The 20,641-nt window shown below is 39.0% G+C and overlaps 1 protein-coding gene and 1 non-coding gene across 2 annotated transcripts in view; both read right to left on the bottom strand.

The window, feature by feature from the left end:
* The window catches only part of CCDC171 (coiled-coil domain containing 171), a 162,862-nt gene extending 142,884 nt beyond the window's left edge, over positions 1–19,978 (bottom strand). The window contains 6 exon segments of the mRNA XM_051643553.1: positions 5,259–5,405; positions 9,831–10,012; positions 12,805–12,979; positions 15,491–15,629; positions 19,741–19,808; positions 19,811–19,978. Coding sequence (XP_051499513.1) covers positions 5,259–5,405; positions 9,831–10,012; positions 12,805–12,979; positions 15,491–15,629; positions 19,741–19,808; positions 19,811–19,978 — 879 coding nt within the window.
* On the bottom strand, positions 1,107–1,213 carry LOC127396113 (U6 spliceosomal RNA). Its single transcript, XR_007891912.1, has one exon. It is a non-coding gene; the product is annotated as a U6 spliceosomal RNA (small nuclear RNA).
* Positions 19,979–20,641: the final 663 nt, after the last annotated feature.

Here is a 20,641-nt window from a genome sequence, read left to right as displayed (position 1 = left end):
ATGCTGGAGCAGTCTGCTCCTGAGGGACTGTACCTCGTGGGAAGGACTCATGTTAGAGAGGTTCGTGAAGGACTCTCCCATGGGAGGGACCCCATGGGGAAGCAGGAGAAGACTGTGAGGAATCCTACTCCGCAGAGAAGGGAGCAACAGGAAACAACAGACTGTGAACCAGCTTTGAACCCCCATCCCCTGTCCCCCTGTGCCGCTCGGGCAAAGGAGGCAGAGAAATTAGGAACAAAGTAATTTGGGCCCAGGAAGAAAGGAGGGGTGGGATAAAGTATTTGAGCACTGTTCTTTGTTTCGTTTTTGTCTTCTGTGCATCTGATTTGTGATAAACTAGATTATTATTTTTTCCCCAAGCTGAGTCTGGTTTGCCTGTGACCATAACTGGTGAGTGAACCCTCCTTGGCCTGTCTCAACCCACGAGCTTCTAGCTGCCCTTTGTCCTCCCACACAGCTGGCAGGGGTTAGGGGGAGGTGAGTGAGTGGCCATGTGGCTCGTTCTTTGCTGTTGGTTAGGCCCAAACCACATGATCTTTAACCTGGGCTCCAGGGAAGAAACAGACTTCCCTAAGAATTGGGTCCAATCTGCATATTGGGCCTTCCGTTCCTTGCAGAAGGGAGTCTCCTATGAGAATGACCCATCTTTTTTCTTTATGGAAGCAGTTTTGACACAGGGCAGAGGCCGACTTAACCTCAATGACACCTCCAAGCTAGATGAAATCCTCATTATCGCTCAGTTCCACTTGTAGAGCCTCATACCTGCTATGCTTGGGAACCCGGGAAAGTGAAGCAGTAAGCAAGGAGGAGGCGCACCTGCTGTACTAAGCAGGAACTTGTGGCCATGGCTCCCTACCCTTTAAGTCACTGTGTTCAGCAGCTGGAGAGAAGATAGGGGATCACACACCCTGTCTGCCTGTTGGACCTGTTCCAGGGAAGGCACGGCGCAATTCCATGAGTCTCTCCCTCTCTTGCACTCCCTGATACTCCTCAACCTACTCACCTCGTCCCAGAGCTCTGTCACTAAGCTGAGGAGTTCCTTTACCTGGATGCACCTCCCACAGGTGTGCTCACTAGTGCCATCTGATACTGCCTATTTTTTGCAAAAAAATAGGGAACACTTCACAGATTCACATGTCATCCTCGTGCAGGGAGTATACTAATCTTCTCTGTATCATTCCAATTTTGGTATGTGTGCTGCTGAAGCAAGCACAATATGACATATTTAGCAGGACATGAAAAGGTCTTACAGGTGGGGGAGCAGGAAAGGGAATGTGAAAGCTAAGGAAATGGTCTTTAAATGGCAACTCAAAGTCTCAGAAGTATGGCAGCATATTCAGTCTCAGAAATAAAATCGACCAAGTTACAGGACATTTTTCAGGCCTCGTGAGAGAGGCTTAAAAACTTTGAGAGATCTTGAGCTCCAGCTTAGTAAGAGTTGGCAGTCTCAAACACATAAAACAAAAACCAGAAAATCACTACACTTCTGTGAGCAAGACAATGAGTTTGAAATTTATGAACTAATCATTTGGTTTCTCATGGTAAAAAACACAATCCCCTTTCCTCCACTGTTTGTCAAACAGCTTTCCCACAGAGCTTTTTGGCAGCTAGACACATAAGAAACACTGGTTTTATATACAAATTTCTCTGTGTCTTCCAAGAAATCATCTTTCCAAAGCAATGGAGTAAAAGCCTAAAATAAAAGACACTGGTTCCAGGAAACTGATTATCATAAATGGTAGTATCTTGATGAGTTCAATAAAAATATTTTTCTGTAACAGTGTGTGTTCCAAGAAGTCCATGTCCATGCAACAGTACACTACATTGGCATCCCTGCAAAGCAAAGAGCTGGCAGGTTAGACACTGTACCAACAGCTATCTTTCAACTGATGAGTCCACAGAAACTTGCCATTATTCTCTCTCTTACTTTCTCATTTCAGAAACTAGACATGTACTAGAAACCAGACTAAAACTAGAAAACCAGACTAATATTTTTTAAAAACAAAGGGGGGGAATGGGTAGACTTTTTTCACTTTACTTTCTTCATACTATAGTCTATTAAATATAGATCTTCCTAAGAGTGCCATCATACAAAAATAAAAGTAATCTAAATTTATTATATCCTTTCATTACTGAAACATACATATTTTCCCATGAACTTCTCCCTTATGTCCAGCAGAGTGTAGTAAAGGAACAGCTTTGTGAAATAAAAAAATTTCATCTTCATTGCCTATCAAAAAGTCGTGTATGACAGAAGATTGTATATCAAAAAGTATGTAACAAAAATAATCTTACAAGATTGCCTTTTAATTAGAATTACACTATCCTTCACACAAATCACCTTCAGAAGTTTGCTGCCATCATCAAGAACTTAAACAGACATTTTCTAACCAAACGTACATTAACACAAGGTATTCTGCATGAAAACTGAAGTAAGACGGGTCTCCCGTGTCCATCTTCCCCCGAACCCCAAATTTCCATCTATAAGCTAAAAATTTCATTAAGAGAAATAAGGAAATATAGGGTCTATTTCAAGAAAATTTCAGCTCGCTGTGTCTGGGGTGTAAGTTTCTATATCTGAATAGAAATCCATCTCAAACACTAACATCATAAGCAAAAATAAGAGTGGTATTTAACCACAGCTGGAAGTTATCAGAACTTTTAACCGTATTTCTTACATGGGTAATGCTTATTCCCATAGATTGACAGCTAGAATACCACAGAGCTGTGTGAGAGTTACACCAGGTGACCAAAACCACAAGGCAAGGCACACAGTGAAAATTACTGTCCAAGTTTTAGCACCCTCCTTTAATGTCTCTTCCACAATATATGGGAAGAATTTGGCAACTAAGAATAACATCCACAGAGGCTAGAATGCTAGTGACACAGCTGTGAGAGCAGAGGAGGAAATTCTATTGGCGGCAATGTGTTTAAACCGCAACAACCTCCAGACTTCACAAAAACACTTCTTTGTACTTGGAAATGCAGCATGCCCTTCTAAAAGGGCATAGTCCAAATTCCAAAAAGTAAGCTACAGAGGTGAAGAGCAGTTCATCTGGCCCCTCTGGTTGTAGTCTTTCTACATGTTTCAGCATGAAGGACAGACAATACCTCTGCCTGATTGGGCTCCACAGCTAAGAGAGGAGGAGGAGTGACAAATCTATAAATCAAAGAAAGGTTGCAATTAGATTTCAAACTCCGTTAAACTGTTCCTCAGTATATATATTTTTGGGAGAGGATTATGGGTGAGAGAGCAACTTCAAACAGATAGACTTTATTAAACTGACTTTTCAACTTCAGAATGCCTAGTCTCTCATGACAACAGAAAAGGCAAAATAAATTCTGCATAAATGGTGATGCAAAGTACTGGTACCTGGTAAGATGCAGTTGATGCTGCTGCCACAGACTTCTGTGTTTGAGTCTACTACCCAGTATGAAGTCTACAGTAACCAATACTGTATACAGTAATCAATATTGAAAGTTTAAAATATCTGGTGCTTTTGCTTCTTAAAGAATAAAGGTATCTTTGGAGATGCTCATCTCTTTGACTTGAAGTACAGAATGAGTATGTTATTATTGTAGGCCCTTTCAGACACTTACATGCAATTTACTTTTGAGATGGTGAAGTGAGATGCAAGCTGACTAAAGCATACACATTGCAGTCTAAAATACTTTTTTTCTATTTCACAGGGATTTGTGCTAATTTGCTTAAACTTCTGAATGCAAGAGGTTCCATCACATACATTCCTTAACTACTGGTTAAATATCTGTACTTACAACAAGTACCATGAGACTTGATTTTTCTGTAGTCTGAATATGTTGTTTTCTAACATTATTAAGAGATTCAATAAGGTAGAATAATCTAATAAAAATTAAGCAGCAATGAAAACATCTTAGCTCTTTGTAGTTAATAGATAGCATTCCCTGATAAAATATACTCCAGGCCACAGCAGTTAATATATTTTCAAGGAACTGAGTAGTTCCTATTCAAATGTACAGAGTGAGTTTACTCAAACAATGTATTTAGAAAAAGAAATAACTTGCTGCCTTGCTCCTCCTTGAGTTCTACTTTAATATACTAAAAACCATGAAGTCACAAAACAGGCCCTTGTTCACGTATTTGGATGCAAAAATCTTTGCTTTTAAAAGAGCTGTTGGAACTTGACAGTGCACAGCACTTTCCAACTGAAGGTAATTCTGCCCAGACCAAAAAATGTGCAGCTCATAATACCTGACAACAGATTTCCCATAAATCTCTTTGAGGGCACAAAAGTCTACCTTCTTGGTCAATAAGTCAGTGGTTTTAGTTGATGAGCTTTGATCTTCCCTGTAGGAATTTTCTTTTGTACTTCATCTTTAATGCAAAGCCCTACATACCTAGCAATCAATGCTTTTAACACTTCTTTTGCCTTTAAGGGAAAAATAACAGAGAAGAAACAGAAAAGTGTATGTCACTTATTCCTTTAGGGGCGCTCATATCCTGCAAGTGCCCATTCTTTAAAATGAATTGCAGAAAACATTTCAAGCTGTATTTGGTAGAAAACCAGTATCGGGATAAAGAATCATCTGCTCACTATGTCACTGCCTTTCTGGAGTGACAAATGTTCTACCAAGAAAAGAAAGTCTTGGTCCAGGCAGTACATACAGATAATACAGTTACTACAAAGCCTATTTGTGGAGAAACAAAACGTTAAAACTTAGGAGAGAACGAGCAGTTTGGTAAAAGAAGCACATTATCAGTCTTCAAGTCTTGAGACAGGTGTTACTCAACAGACAGCCAAAATATAACTACCTGTAGGTTCAAGTCTAGACAGGAAGAGGCTGCTTTAACACCGTGATCTTCCAGTATGTAATTCTCTCTACCTAGCACAACATCTGGTGACTTTTTCAGCTCCAATACATTCTGCATTGCAAATGCACTAATTCTCAAAATTTGTTCTTAAGACCAAAAGATACAAAGGTAGAAAAATTAAGAGGTTAGGGGAAAATGTATATACTTCCTAAAGTAAAGCTAGCCTTGTTTTCATGTTTGCATAAGCTTTTCCCCATATGCTGTTCAAACATCAGTGTCAAGTCAGACAAACAGTGTAAGTGGCATTTGCCTGTCCAGTCTTTTCTGCAAGAAACTCATATTCAACACTTTGTTAATCCAGTATATAGAATTCACAGCCTAACTGGAAGGTTCCATCCCTCAAAACTGAAATTGCTCAATTTGTCAGAGCTTGTTGAAACTAACAGTAATAGTCTAAAAGCCTTACTTCAAGTTCTTGTTTAAGTCGCTGCTCCCTTTCAGTGCTGTATTTAAGCTCAGTGGCCTGATGCCTCAACAGTTCAGCACAACCAGTGTGTTCCACCTCCACTTCTTTCATCTTCTTGCATAAATTCTGCAGTGTATTATTCTGCTCCTAGGAAAAAAAAAAAAAAAAAGCATTAAAAGATACTTATAGTAAGGTAAAGTATTACAGTAAAGTATTAAAGTATTACAGTTCAAAAGAGGAATACCTTGTGAATGGAGACTGCATTAAGAACAGGCTACTATAACATGCTAGCATGTCAACAGCTGACATGCTCTTCATTCACCACCAGGTAAAACGTGTTGGTTTAAAAATCACTACAAACTTGACCTTCTGCAAAAATACAAAAATCAGAACCAATTCCCCACCAGGAATCTCACTCTCTAAAGGGTATAAGGCTGCTCCTCCACTCCTCCACTCTCTTTTCTCTTTCAGCTCAACGGCAATGATAGAGAGGTAAACAGTTAAATGCATTTGACAAAATGATAAATAGGGACAGAAGTTCTATTTTGTTCTGGTTTTATTTGTTTGAACTTGAAATTAAATTAGACATTTTTAGAAATAGTTACTCCTATAGCCTAAATAATCTATATTACTGTTGTTCTGAGTAAGAGTTTTCTGTCTAGAAACTGAATTACTTCAAAAAAATTATCTACATGAACTATGAAGTTCTCAGTAGAATAACATAACCAAGCTGATCCTCACTTTAGTTTCTGTGTTCAGAAGTTGAAGCAAGCTGTGGGCTGGGATAATTACTAGGAATACTGCACTCAGCAGCTCTGTGGAGTCACTGCTACAAAATCCACAATTACACCACACCAGGCTCAGAGGAAAGTAGCCAAATAATGAACCCCAGGTAGTGTAGCATATACTTAAGCTGGAGATCCCAGAAGCATCAAAAAGAATAGCTTTGGTCTAGTGGACAGGAATAAACTCTTTTCTAACTGGCATCAGAAACATGGTATAAATCCAGTGATTTACTTGAAGGACCTTTGGAGACCCAATTTGTTAAAATTATTTTCTGTGCAAAACACACAAAGATTACAAAAAGTCCTCCTGTTCATTTACTCCTAGTCAATATCATGGCAAGAGACATTTTGTGAAAATAAGGGAGCTCGTCTGCAAATCCTGCTATTACCTTTACATCACATAATCTTGTTAGTAGAAATTACTAATCATAAGGCATCTGCACAGCAGAGAGGAGGAGAAAATGAATTATTCATACAGAATGACTCTTTGGAAGACTGAAATCTGACAGAACCATGTTTATACATGAAGATCAAAGAAAAAAAGAGTCCTTTCCAAAGTTTGGAAAATTATTTTTAGAAACTCCTCCAGACTGAAGGTAGAAACTTTTGGCTACTCAAACATGACAATAAGGGAATCACCACTCTTCTACAGTGCTAAATGTTGCCAATCAGTAACTGAAAAAAATTAATTGTATTTTCTCTCTTCTTTCAAGCACAGGCACTATGGCACATTTTTTTGGCAGACTCTGAAAAGATAGAAAGGAGCATGCATGTGAGACACATGTGAAGAAAAAAATTGAGAACCTCAAAATATTTGCAAAATATTGCAAAAATAGTATACTTGGAATTTGGACTAAATTTAAACTAATCCCCTAACTTTTCCTGTAATATCCAGCCAAAAATGCTAAAAAACAATTTTAACCATTTTTGTAGAAATATACAACTACTCTCACTATCACCCCATGGGAAAGATATATTTATCTCTTCAGATATACCTTCCAAACATAAACAGAAGTGAGCTGGGAAAAGTACACATGAAATAATAATACCCAGTTTGCTGGAAAATACTACATCAAGACTTATAAACATTTTATACTGAACATGTAGTTAACATTAATCAGACTAAAATTGACATTAATACATCAAGCTTGTTATGCAAGTCCATATGAGCTGTAAAATTTCAGAACCTTAGAGAAGGCTCTGAACTTTTCAGACCTGGTATGAATCTGTGCAAGACTATCCCAGCAGTCACCTGCACATAGAAGGTTCAAAGAGAAACATACTTCAATTCATTAAATATATATATAGATACACACACATATACCCTTGTATGCTCGCATGCTATATACACACTTTCTACATATATCTGGTTATGAAAAACATGGCTGATTTTTTTTAAGTGTGTGTAAACACCATGGTTTCACAAGTGGCCTCAGGAAAATCTTGAGTGCTTCTGTGAAGGAATATTCTATTCTGACTAACCACAAGGTGATGCTATTGCATTTACTATTGAACTCCCAACATTTTTATTATGAACCCTATAGCATGCTAAGCACACCTAGTAGAGCGTACCACAAATGTGCAGTGCTTCTCTGTCAGAAAGCAGAGGATTAGCTTTCCTCCATATCTCAGAGACACAATTTAATAGGTTAAGCTGACTTCATTTCCATGCCTACCTCAGCATTTTCAAAGGCAAGTTCTGAATTACATTTCACAAAGTGCAGCTTTTCCAACAAGGATTTGCACACATGCTTAGAATCTTATGTCTATGTAAGTATTAAAACAAAAATTTAATTTACTTCATCTAAGCTTTCACATCATAACTCAGACCCAAAGCCCCTCTCTTACTCTCTTAGCCTGCTTTACCTGACAAATTAAAAAAGAAAACTCTATCTAAATATATATTTTTTCATAGCCCATACCTAACCCTGCTTTCTAAAGCATTGACTTTGAATGAAAACTGAATCATATTTCTGTTGGCTTGAGAAGGACCTTAAGAGTATCACTTGTCAATCAACTCACGTTTTTCTCTGAAACCTTCTCTTTCCTTGGCTTTGTTTGTCTGTTTAACTACTCATTTATGGTTCTACTAACTGTTACTTCAAAGCACTATTAAACACATCCACAAAATTGCTAGTTAAAGGACTTCCCTTTTGTCCTTAATTCAGAGGAAATCCAGTTCAATGGGATCATTCTTCACCATCAGATCTCCTGGTCATTAAGAAACATACAGGGTTCAACTCCTTTTGCAGCTCATGCAGAAAACACTACATATTCACACACTACATGACAACTTCTTCAGGTCTCATTATTGCATCTCTCTTTCCAGACTTGCCTTTCAACAAATAGCTGAAGAGTCAGTACTTACATGATACACATAACTAAGGGATTCTCTCTCCCCCCCACCTTTTTTTTTTCTTTTTTTTTTAATAAGAGCTGCTCCTGCAGGTGCTGCATAGAATCTGACCAACAGCACCACAACGTGGTAAAACAGGTAGGTTTGCTGTCAGAACTGGTCTAACAACCTGCCAGGCAAGGATTGGTTTGTGTCATTTGGGAAGTCAGTTTGGCACTGTCCCAGGCTTGGAGCCGACTAGATGAAAAGAAAGCAGGACTAATGTTCCACTGCTTGACCAATGTCCAGACCAACTGAGATGTGACTGTCACAGCTTAAAGGGGGCTATAAAAAAGGAAAATAAGAATATATTGAAAAAAAGTCCCACTGAATAAAAGAAAGTGAATCTCTTAGTAGTAATCTGTTCTCTGCACATGTCATGCATTTGAGTAAAAGGCTATCAGCCTTAACAGAGCCTCTGCACTACACTTCTTTAAAATCATAAAGGATAACTACAGCTGACTGCATCCTTGATTTTCCTCAGATGGTATTACTGCATTGCTAAGATAAAAGGTAATTCAATTGTCAATTAAAAAGATTAGAATTATTAAATGATAGTTGTGTAATTGTTTGTGTCCCTGTGGAGAAGGTAAAAGTTGAGTATGTTAACTCAGCACTTCTGCATCGTAATACTACTAGATTTCTTTGGAACATAACTCAATTTAGAATGGCTTTACTGTATAAAACAGTGTAAAAAATTCACATTTTTATTATTTCTTACATATTTAACATCTAAGGGATTTATTCATATCAGCACAACCCAACCTCAACAATTACTTTATTTATTAAACACAATGAAATTAATTATCTGCAGAATAAAAACTCACAGTCTATAACAGATTTTAAGGCCATCTGATAGTATTAAATGCTTTTTTTCCTAACCAATCAGCAGATTTTCCAAAACCCATCATTTTTCCTATGTGGCATGGAGTGAATAATGTACAATGTACAACTGGAAATTCCGTCACCGTTTGTGTTCCCAGACAGTGTGTAGACTCCATATTATACAAATTATTTTCATGCTCACAGGCTATTGCATGTCAAACTGGGAGAGGCAAGAAGGAAATTGAGTCAGAAGCTAGGTGTTGGGTGTCCCTGATTTTACTAACCCAGCTTTGCACAACAGTGCAAATGGGCTTAACTACCACTGTGCTCTGGTAGCTTGACTTAGGTGTTTATGAAAATCAGCCACAACTCATGCTATCAAAGCAAGAAAGACTGTGACACAGTCCGTGTACCTTTGTAAAGCTATATCCTTCAGAAATATTCTGCAGTATTTAGCTGTTAGGGGGATTTTTCCCTAAACCAGAAAAACCCCAACCCGCCACACACTGCACCAAAAAAGTTCTAGTCATCATTTCATGCAACTTTCCAACTATTAATACATCATACCTGCAAAACACTTGCTAGGTTGGTTCTTTCCTTAAGAAGCAATTCATTTTCACTCTTCAAAGTTCTGCGAATACAATCCTTCTCACTTGCAAGTCTTTGCTGCTGTTCTTTCCAGTTCTGCTGAGCAATACGAAATGTTTTCTCAGTCTCTGTCACTTTCTGCTGAAGTTCCTCATTCAAAACTATGGTTTACAAAAAAAGAGAAGGAAAGAAGACAAGCAGCACTGCAAAGCATGTTCAGAAAAAAAATGTGTGATGATTGTCAGTTCTTCCGTGTATTGTGATATCCTGTGGAACACCGGAACGTTAACACCTCCACCACCAGATTCACTCCAAAGAAACAATCAAATTTTGTGCTTCTGCAGCATCTTTCACAAAATGACTTAGAAATGCTTGAGATTTTTATAAATTAAAACTCTTCTCTTGGAAAATAATAAAAACTTGTGATAACTCTTTCAAGTGAGATCTGTATAGCATGGACACTTTTATTTCAGATTTCTACAACATCTGGCCAGTTCATTTCCAATTGTCTACTTGATATAGATATCCTCCTGTATCAAATAATTCTAAGCTGCATTTAAGTGACACTAAAAATAGGCACCTGCCCCATGAAAGGGACTATAGGAAAAACCTAAGACAGGTTGGGCTAGCAAGCAAAGGTTTAGCTTTTCCAAGGAAATTTACTGCTTCTCAAGAGATTTTAATTGCCAGCCGAGCAGATGTCCTGAGATAGGGGAACACTGTATATACTCTTTTGCAAAAGCTTAAATGCTATGGAAAATTTCATTACCTATGCCTACGTATTTAAGCAGTTTGACTAGGAACTTCGCTTAATTTTAAAAACATCTGAAATTTTTCATTTTCATATTAAATTACTTTGTACCTGCCTTTCATTTTGCCGAATACAACTAGCTACATTGGCATTTAAGTGAGCACCATTTTCTAACAGATTTTTATTTCAAATTCATCCTACTTTTCTGAAACTTCCTGCCAGTCAGAAAAGAATAATACAAAGAGAAGAGACACATTAAGATGAGAGAGAATCAGTGAACACAATGATGGGAGAGAACTGTAAGAAAGCAGAAAATCAAGCATCACTGATAACAGCAGAAGAATAATTCAGAGGAAATATGGAGGAGGACAAGCCAGAAATGAGGCCTCCTATGAGAGGAGCTAAGCTGGGGTCACAGCAAGGACTAAGTGAGGAAGTCTCCAAGTGACTAGGGAAAACAAGTGGTAAGTTACAAACTGCCGAAGATTTGGGAGCAACACCATGATGATTTGACTTCTTTGGAACCTGTTACAGGGAAAAAAAAAAATAGCTTGAAGAATTTTGAAGAATTTCAAATAATGTAATTTACTGTCAGTTAACAGACTTCTAATTACTGATTCTGGTATGGAAAGAAACTAACACCATACATACACGTTTAGGAAAATATCTGTTGCCTCAGCAAAAACTTGCCTACCCCCTTTCTCCACTCTCCTCACCACACATTAGCCCAGTTCCTTCAGGGAGGTGAAAGATGGCACTGCACATTACATTAGGTCACTGTGCTGTAGACTCTCCATCAGCAACAGCCTGTTTTGAGTCCTGACTCTTGGTGCCTGCATGGGCAGTCACTACTTTGGCTTCAGCCCCAGTCCCTGCTCTGGCTGCTGTTCTGCTCCCGTCTCTCCTGCCATTTCTTTTTTTTGTCGTCTTCTCTTTCTTCCTCTCAGCATTTATTACCCTTTCTGAAACATGTTTTGGCAGAGGTGCCCTGCGTGCTAGTGCATGGGTTTGTCCACTGTGAAGCTGGACAGGATCAGCTTCAAGCAGACCCAGACCTCCTTCCTCCCACACAAGTTCCCCTGCAGAGCTGCACCCACCACCACCATCTGCAATCGATACAGCAGACAACAAGTTCTCCAAATCATAAAGGGAATCACAAAATGAGATGTAACGTATTGTAAAATACACATACACACTACTCCTGAATTGGCAAGCAGATTAGCAGTAGAGTGAGCATTCATAGAAAGAAACATAATGTTTCTTTAAGTGAGAAACTAGCAGTTCAAGTCTTCAGCTTGCAATCACAAGGCTAATTTCCAAAGAGAAAAAAACAATGCCTTCTTCCTGCTTGCAATCCATAAATTTTTATGTATTTTTTTGTGTTCTCCAAAGGATTGAAAAGATCAGCTTCCTAGTTATCTTAAAAACACCTGGTGCTTTAGAAGTTTCCAAGTCTCCTTCCATTCTTGAAAGGGCAATATCTCCATGAGGAGTGCTTTAAATTCTTGATGGAATATTGAAGATTAAGAAAACTCACAAATGCGCTTCCTGTACTAGATTAAAAAGGTATTATACTAACTTAGCATGAACCTCACTTGTAAGAATGAGAAAGCTCTGTTGAGGAGGATCAAGAAAATCTGAGTTTCTGAATATACAATTAGTAGGGAAAAAAAAGTCTAGGTAAAAACCTTCCCTTCCACATACTACTGTAACAACATACATGATCCATTACCTATAAAAAGAGAAACAAGTTTGATGAGAAGAAAAAAAACTGGACATAAGCAATTAAAAACTTGAAACCTTTGAAAAGATGAAAGAAAGAAGCAGAATGGACTTTTATGGTTTTTTATTATTTTTTTTCCCCTTGAAATGGAAGAGGAAGAACTGCTGGACTGAGTGATAACCAGGATGCAGAGAGAGGCACCATGACTATAATTCTGTATAGGGACAGCAGTGAAAAAGGAACAACAGAAGGTAAGGGGCAAGAGGAAGAAGGGTTGACAGGTTTAGCAGATTAGTTTTAATTCACACAAAACAGCAAGAGTTTTGCAAATTCTTCTGAGTTTGTAAAAGCAGATTGATAAGAGATAGGAAAGACAGGAGAGACCCAGGAAAAACAGCATGCAGAAAACTGCTTCTCACTTGTCTTCCTGAATTGGAACTGACTTAGCCTTGCTCCATGTTTGCTTTTTTGAAACTTACCTTGCAGTTCTACAAGTTTGTGTTTCGCATCACTTAGCTCCTCTTTTGCAGAACATATTTCCAGGCGAGCATCTCTCCTGGCAATTTCCAAATCATACTCCAGACTTTGCCGAACAACGACTCCTTTCTCACATTCCAACCGTAATTTGACAATCTGGCTTTCGTAGTTGGACAGCTAGAAAACAAATTTGTTTCAGAAAACTGACAAAAATGCTCCTTTCAAAAAATACATTACAGAAATACACCTACAGAATATTCTCAATGAATTGCACTTTGAATTGCACTCACACCTGCATTCTAATTCCACTTGAATTTTAAATATGGCCTTGCAAATGCACATTTAATCAGATTTTGAGTACTTTTACTGTTTTCTATGTAAACTGTTCCCATTCCTACATGAATTTAATGTACCTTAAACATACGCTCCATTTCTTCAAAAATACACTACCTTGAGAAAATAGAAGTCATAATGCTGACATCTTCCATGTGCACCTCAAATGAAAAAGTGCAGCAACTGACTTTCTTTACATTTAACACTTGGAAAAATAGTCAAGTTGGGATGCTAGACTATCAGACACATAATAACTCACAAATATATGTATGGACATAAAATTCAGTCCGATAATGTTCAGAAGTCAAACAGAATGCTATTAAATTTAACAGACAACTAACAAAGAATGGAAAACACTTCAAAAAATTATCTTACCCAGATTAAGAAACATAGCCTAGTCATTGCTACCAAAAATTGGATCCAGAAAATCAGTTTCAAGCTATTGCAACACAAGAAGGTGGAAAGTAAAGTATGTATCTCTTCAGAACTTCTACAAAGTAGCCCATTGACTTCAAAAACATCACAGCACTTCCATTATCTGAAACTACAAGTAAATGAATAGGGAAAAAAACCTCAAGGAGTTTATCTGCCTAAAATACAACATGATTTTGTGGTGCAAACCACAAGAGCAAAACTACACTGAAGATCCTTTTGAATACCCAGCTTTCAAAATCTCAACGTAACACGTCGTTTGTTTGGGTTTTTTTAAAAATCCAAGTAATTCCAGGTATCAGCTTTATAGAATGCCCCCACAGCTGATGGGACAATGGAAAATAAAACTGATTAACTCCAGCACAAGAGCAAGTCACTGTGTGAGAAGCAGGAATCTCTTAATTTGGATGCACAACCCAATAATAAAAGGATATGGAATTCAAACTTGATTAAACTTGATTGGATATGGAATTAGCCCAAAACAGACGAACAAGCACCCACAACAACTGCCTTAGCAAACTGCCAAGAGCAGAATTGTTCCCTCTAGTAGTAGCAGAAATAACACTTCTGCACCAGTAGAGTTTAAACCAGGATATCAGCTGCCAGATTAGCATTAGCAAGCATAGGAATTGTTCCTAGTAGCAACAAATCTGAAGCCACTTAAAACTACTGCTGGATTCAGTACCTACTTTTCCTATATATACTACTGTGAAAGCTGACATTCAAGTAATCAAGCTAAAGAAAATATTAAGTAATTTCTTACAACTATCTCATTTCAATACTAGTTTCTACAACAGCATCAGAGAAAACCTTTGTAATGCAAGTAAATTATTTTCCTATGAATGAAGTTCACATTAACGTGTATGAAGTTACAGATGAATGCATCACCCTATTTGTGTATTATACATTGTTACAGTTATTAAAAACTGCAAATTTGCACAAGCTGAGACACTGCAAGACCACTAAAGGATACCCTAGCTGGATTTCATATGCACACACACAGAAACGGTGAGCTAGGTTTACGAATTTCAGTATTAAAATTATATTCTAACACCCTGAAAAAAAATGTACATAAGAGGCTAGATTCAAACCGTGACTTTTATTTATTTGTGTCACCAGGCAATTTTACCTAACAAACTACTGGTCGTGACAGAGACTTCATTCCCTGCAGAAAAATTTGGTGCCCCCTGTACACAGCACTGGTGAGGCCTCACCTGGCTTCCTGTGTCCAGTTCTGGGCCACTCACTTCAAGAAGGATATTGAGGTGCTGGAGCAGGCCCAGAGGAGAGCAATAAGGCTGGTGAAGGGACTAGAGGGAAAGCCTTATAGGGACAGGCTGAGAGAGCTGGAGTTGTTTAGCCTGGAGAAGAGGAGACTCAGGGGGGGACCTTATGACTCTCTTCAACTACCTGAAGGGAGGTTGTAGTCAGGTGGGGACTGGACTCTTTTCCCAGGCAACTAGCAACAAGACAAGAGGGCACGGCCTCAAGCTGCTCCAGGGGAGGTTTAGGTTGGATATTAGGAAATAATTCCTCACGGAAACGGTGATTAGATATTGGAACGGACTTCCCAGGGAAGTGGTGGAGGCACCATCCCTAGATGTGTTCAAGGAAAGGCTGGATGTGGCACTTAGTGCCATGGTCTGGCCGATGTGGTGGTGTTGGTCATAGGCTGGACTTGATGATCCTATAAGTCTTTTCCAGCCTTGGTAATTCTTTGTGCAACTTTAACTACAAACAATGCCAGCAGAGATGCTAAGAGTTCCTACAAACAAGTATGAAAAGTCTGTACAGTGCCACCTTGCTTGTTTTTTTTTTCAGCTAATGACTATGCTTTTGATACACCATTTGAGAGTATTATTTTAATGAAATGAGATCACATTTATCCCAGGAGTAAAATGAAGTAAATAAAACAGTCCTTACTTGATGATTGTGTTTAATTATTAAGTCTAATTTTTCTTTTTTAGCTTGACGGAGTTTTCTTCTCAAATCTTCAGCAGTCTCCAGTTCTGATTCACTGTGATTTTGTAGTAACTGTGACTCACACTTGGCATTACATAAGCTGCAAAATATGAATGTTTTCAAAAAACATTAGTATTCCTTATAAGTTTTAGTGCTCCCTTATTACAATTATCAGATAGTGAGCTCAAACTTCTAAACAGTCACTTAAGTGAAATTGTGCCATGCAGTTGTCATCATACTATTGCTCTTTGAAAAAGGGGTTACATAGAATTGATTGATGTGCAAGAGATGCACCAGCAGGAACTTAAAACAGATAGGTACCTTGGATTTCACAAAGTTGATTTAAGCATAGCATGTTTTTTATTATTTTTCATTATCTTTACTATTGAGTCAATAACATTTGCAATGCCTAAAACAAATCATGCTAATCACTTATATTAAAATGACTAGCAAGTTTTAGTCTCCTACAGTGAGGATCGTTTTTTAACATGGATTACCACCCCAAAACCACCTCTGTCATGAAACAAATGGGTATATAAGGAACAAAAATCACTTTTTCACATTTTTTTCTTAAAAATACATATATTTAAACTACACGAAAGCAATAAATCACAAACACCATACAAATTAAAGATCTAGTCCTTTAAAATACCCAGTATCTTCATTTCCACTATGTTTTGCCAGTTGATGAGGTCAACAAAAAGGACTCAGATGCCAACAGAAAGAGTAGGCTTATTTTACTCTGTATTTCAAGGTAATACAAAAACAAGACATTGCATTTAGTCATAAATACAAGCTTATTAAACTCCAGTTTTAAGCAGCAAAGAGAATAAGCAAGGTGACTCACTTCTAAAGGGAGTTGAAGGCCCTATATGCAGGCCAGACCCACTTCTTGGGGGCTCAGCTGCTTCCCTGCGGACAGGGTTAAGGATATAAGGAGGAAGCTCCCTACCCTAGTGCAGCCCTCAGACTACTACCCTTTACTGTTATTCCAAGTAGGCAGTGATGAGGTAGCTACCAGAAGTCTGGGAGCAAAGAAGAGAGACTTCAGGGCCCTGGGACAGCTGGTTAGGGGATCGGGAGCACAGGTGGTGTTCTCCTCTATCCCACCAGTAGCAGGGATTGATGAGAGGATAAACAGGAAGAGCCAGAAGATTAACTCCTGGCTCCGGGACTGGTGCAGCAGACAGGACTTTGGCTTTTTTGATCATGGATGGACCTACAGGACACCAGGCATGGCAACAGGTGGGGAAGCCTAACCCGAAGGGGGAGAAGGATCCTCGGGCACGAGTTAGCAGAGCTCATCAAAAGGGCTCTAAACTAGGTCTGAAGGGGGATGGGGACAAAACCAGGCTCACCAGAGATGAGCCTAAGGACAGCCACCAGTCTGCCATCCCACGCGAGATGGGAAATGGGGATAAATGTGGGAACAAAAACACAGGGCTCACTAGTAGGTTAGCAACCATGCAAGTGGTTGGGATATCTGTACCACGGCTCAAGCGTGTATATGCCAATGCCCAAAGCATGGGAAATAAACAAGAGGAGTTAGAAGCTACTGTGCACCAGGGAGAGCAGGATATAACTGCCAACACGGAAACGTGGTGTCATGCTTCCTATGGTTGGAGTGCTGCAGTGGATGGCTACAGGCTCTTTAGAAGGGACAGGCAAGACGAGAGGTGGTGGGGTGGTGTTATATGTTAAGAAGTGCTTTGGCTGCCTAGAACTCAATGTTAGACACAGCAAGGCAGAATGTATATGGGTAAGGATAAAGGGGAAGGCCAATGAGGCTGATAACCTAGTGGGAGTCTGCTACAGACCACCCAACCAGGATAAAGACACTGACATTCTTTCAACAACTTGGAGATGTCTGGCATTCGCTAGCCCTTGTTCTTGTGGAGGACTTCAACTTACCAGATGTCTGCTAGAGCTTAAAATAGCCATCTCTGTAAAGGTTAATAAAAAATGCTTTTATAAATACAATAATAACAAAAGGAGGATCAGGGGAAATCTTCATTCCTTATTGGATAAGGGGGGAAACTTAGTAATGGAGGACAAGGGAAAGGCTGAGGTACTTAACATCTTCTTTGCCTCAGTCTTTAAAAAAAAAATAGCTACCATCAGAACAACTGGGCTCCTGAGTTGGTAGACAGGGATGGGGAACTGAATCCCCCTCCTGTAATCCAGGAGGAAGTAGTTATGGACCTGCTGTGCCATTTAGATCCCAACAAGTCCATGGGTCTGGACGGTATTCATCCTAGAGTGCTGAGGGAGCTAATGCACCTAATAATTACTACATACAGTTAGCAACAGTGACAAAGAGAGATGCAGCGCTAATTGCCTTAATAATAATTAACTATTACCCAGATCCACAGCTGCTGGGGAGCCCCAGCTACAGGAAGGATTTGGAGAAGGTGTCCCAGCAACTGGGAAGTCCTATGCTGTGTGTCCACTCATGGTTGAGGTCTCCAAAGTCGCTGCAAGAGGGTGCAGCTTTTATACAGTTGAATAAAAAAATTTCAAAACCTCAAGTGTGGAAACTGTTGGTGTCACCCTCCCTGTTGGATTTCACCCAAAGCCTGGTCAGGGCCTAGGGAGGCATCCAAGGAGGAGGGTCTATTTTCACAGAATCATAGAATCCTAGGGGTTGGAAGGGACCTCGAAAGATCATCCAGTCCAACCCCCCTGCCAGAGCAGGATCACCTAGAGTACATCACACAGGAATGTGTCCAGGCAGGTCTTGAATGTCTCCAGTGAAGGAGACTCCACAACCTCTCTGGGCAGCTTGTTCCAGTGCTCTGTCACTCTCACTATTTTGGCTTAAATCACAACTTTCTCAACAAGGCCAGACACCTTATTTCACGGCCTTGCAGCATGCCTCTAAATAAAGACAGATCCATCTGCTGGTTACTGTTAACACAGTGTTACAATAAAGCTTTATAGATTGTCATCAATATATATATATTATATATATACACTGCTGGGTTGTGAGATTCATCTAGAGGTCAATTTTGGTCCTGGGCCTACTGTTCAGGCCTCAGTACTTCACACTACTATTTCAGTTAAAAGAAAATTTACTTGGCAGTTAGCAGGATCAGCCCCTACGTAATACAAGCTTACGTGCAATTACTGCAATTTCAAATTGGACAACTTTCTCTACATAAAGTCTTAGGCATTAATTAAAGAAATGAAAGTCTACCAGGATGTAATGATAAATAAAACATGATCACTTTACCCTTAGGTTTGCACAAAGATGTTATTAACATTTTCCACAACTAAGAACTTGACCTGATGTTACACATTTTCTCACATAAGTTGACTTCCAAAAAAGACAAAAATGTCATCAACAAGTGGAACAGTAATTTAGATTAAGTGTTGCCTTTAAGGATATTACTAATTACAAATGAAATGATGAAATTTCAAGTTTATAGCTGCAGCCTATAAATATTTTACAATTTGATAAATAGGTCACTTGGATTACTCTGATTGGAGAAGAGGAGGATGAAGGGTGACTTCACTGCAGTCTATGGCTTCCTTGTGAGGGGAAGAGCTGGGACAGGTCCTGATCTCTTCACTCCTGTGACCAATGACAGGACTTGGGGAAATGGCAGGAAGCTGAATCAGGGAAGATTTAGGCTGGATATCAGGAAAAGGCTTTTCACCCAAAGGGTGGTTGAGCACTGGAACAAGCTCCCCAGGGAAGTGGTCACAGCACCAATCCTGCCTGAGTTTAAGAAGTGTTTGGATGATGCTCTCAGGTACATGTTGTGATTCTCAAGGTGCCCTGCACAGGGACAGGAGTTGGATTTGATGATCCTGATGGGTCCCTTCCAACTCAGCATATTCTATTATTCTATGGCAAAATGTAAGACCCACGTGCAAGACTTAAGCCAACCTCTATCACCTCAGCTAATGCAGAAAACCATTCTGAAACTCCAGGTCAGCATTCCTAAGTGCAGACAGAACTCCCTCTGACTCTAAGTCACGTCTGCTACAGTTGTGTGAGAATCCTTGCAGATCAGATGGCCAGTATGCACACCCTCCAGTAATTCCTTTCATCTAATGACTAAATAGAAATGGCAAAATGTGCATGCACCACACCATATCTGGTTCTTCTTCAGTCTGAATTACAGGGATTTAGAAAACAAACAAAACAAAACAACAAACAACATTAACCATATTACTAGAGTTAAAAATACAGAAGTGGAGCTCACCATTCAGATTCTGTGACAGCGTGGCTGACTGAAGACAACAAACTCATGATGTCCATCCAACATGCAGCTTTTTACGTCCGTAAACTAGATCAACATCCTCTTTGACCATATATATATTCACTTGACAAGCTCAAAAAATCACTCTTTTCCATATGATAAGAACATTAAAACCTGTAACAGAGACACACTTTGGTTTTTTGATTGGCAATAGATTTTGTAGAATATCTGCTATGAGCATTTTCAGAATGATGCCAATACAAAATTGCATAGATTGTTCCCCTACATTCTCTGTTCTCCCAAGAAGATCACAAACTCTATTTGTCTTCAAAATAAATCTAACAGAGATAAATGCATGTACTATTATTTTTAAGTAGGTCAATATCCAAATTTTACTGACCAATACCAAGTCTTCTATTTTGTAAACCTGGAATCTTCTACTCAATTGTATTTTTACTGTATCAGATATATCAGCAATATTTAGGGGTATAGAGTAGGAATATTACATTGAATTATAACACATTTCACCTTTGGAAGAAACTTGCTAGTGTAGTGTTACTAAAAAAAAATAAATCAATACTGATAACATATTTACAACAGAGACCCTAAAAAAGCTCCATGATTTACTTCAACTTGAATAGCAAACTCATTCATGAGTTCTTTCCATTATTAAAGTAACATGAAGAATAAGATGTATCCAACAGTAAAGATTAATGAGCCACGCAGGTTTGCTTTTGAACAGCAGATGGACATCCACGCTGAAGTCTGAAACAATAAACTAGCCTGGACTCCATCTTTACCAGCTCTGGCCTGCAGCCAGCCACATGCTTGCCACAACCTGTGTCTGTTGGAGCAAACACAGAAGTACTTGGTGTAAGTCATTAACTACAAATTGATTTTGTTC

This window comes from Apus apus, chromosome Z (genome assembly GCF_020740795.1).
Source record: "Apus apus isolate bApuApu2 chromosome Z, bApuApu2.pri.cur, whole genome shotgun sequence".
In the NCBI taxonomy this organism is placed as follows: domain Eukaryota; kingdom Metazoa; phylum Chordata; class Aves; order Apodiformes; family Apodidae; genus Apus; species Apus apus.
The sequence above is the reverse complement of the archived record's forward strand: the minus strand, read 5'-3'. Positions and strand labels throughout refer to the sequence as shown.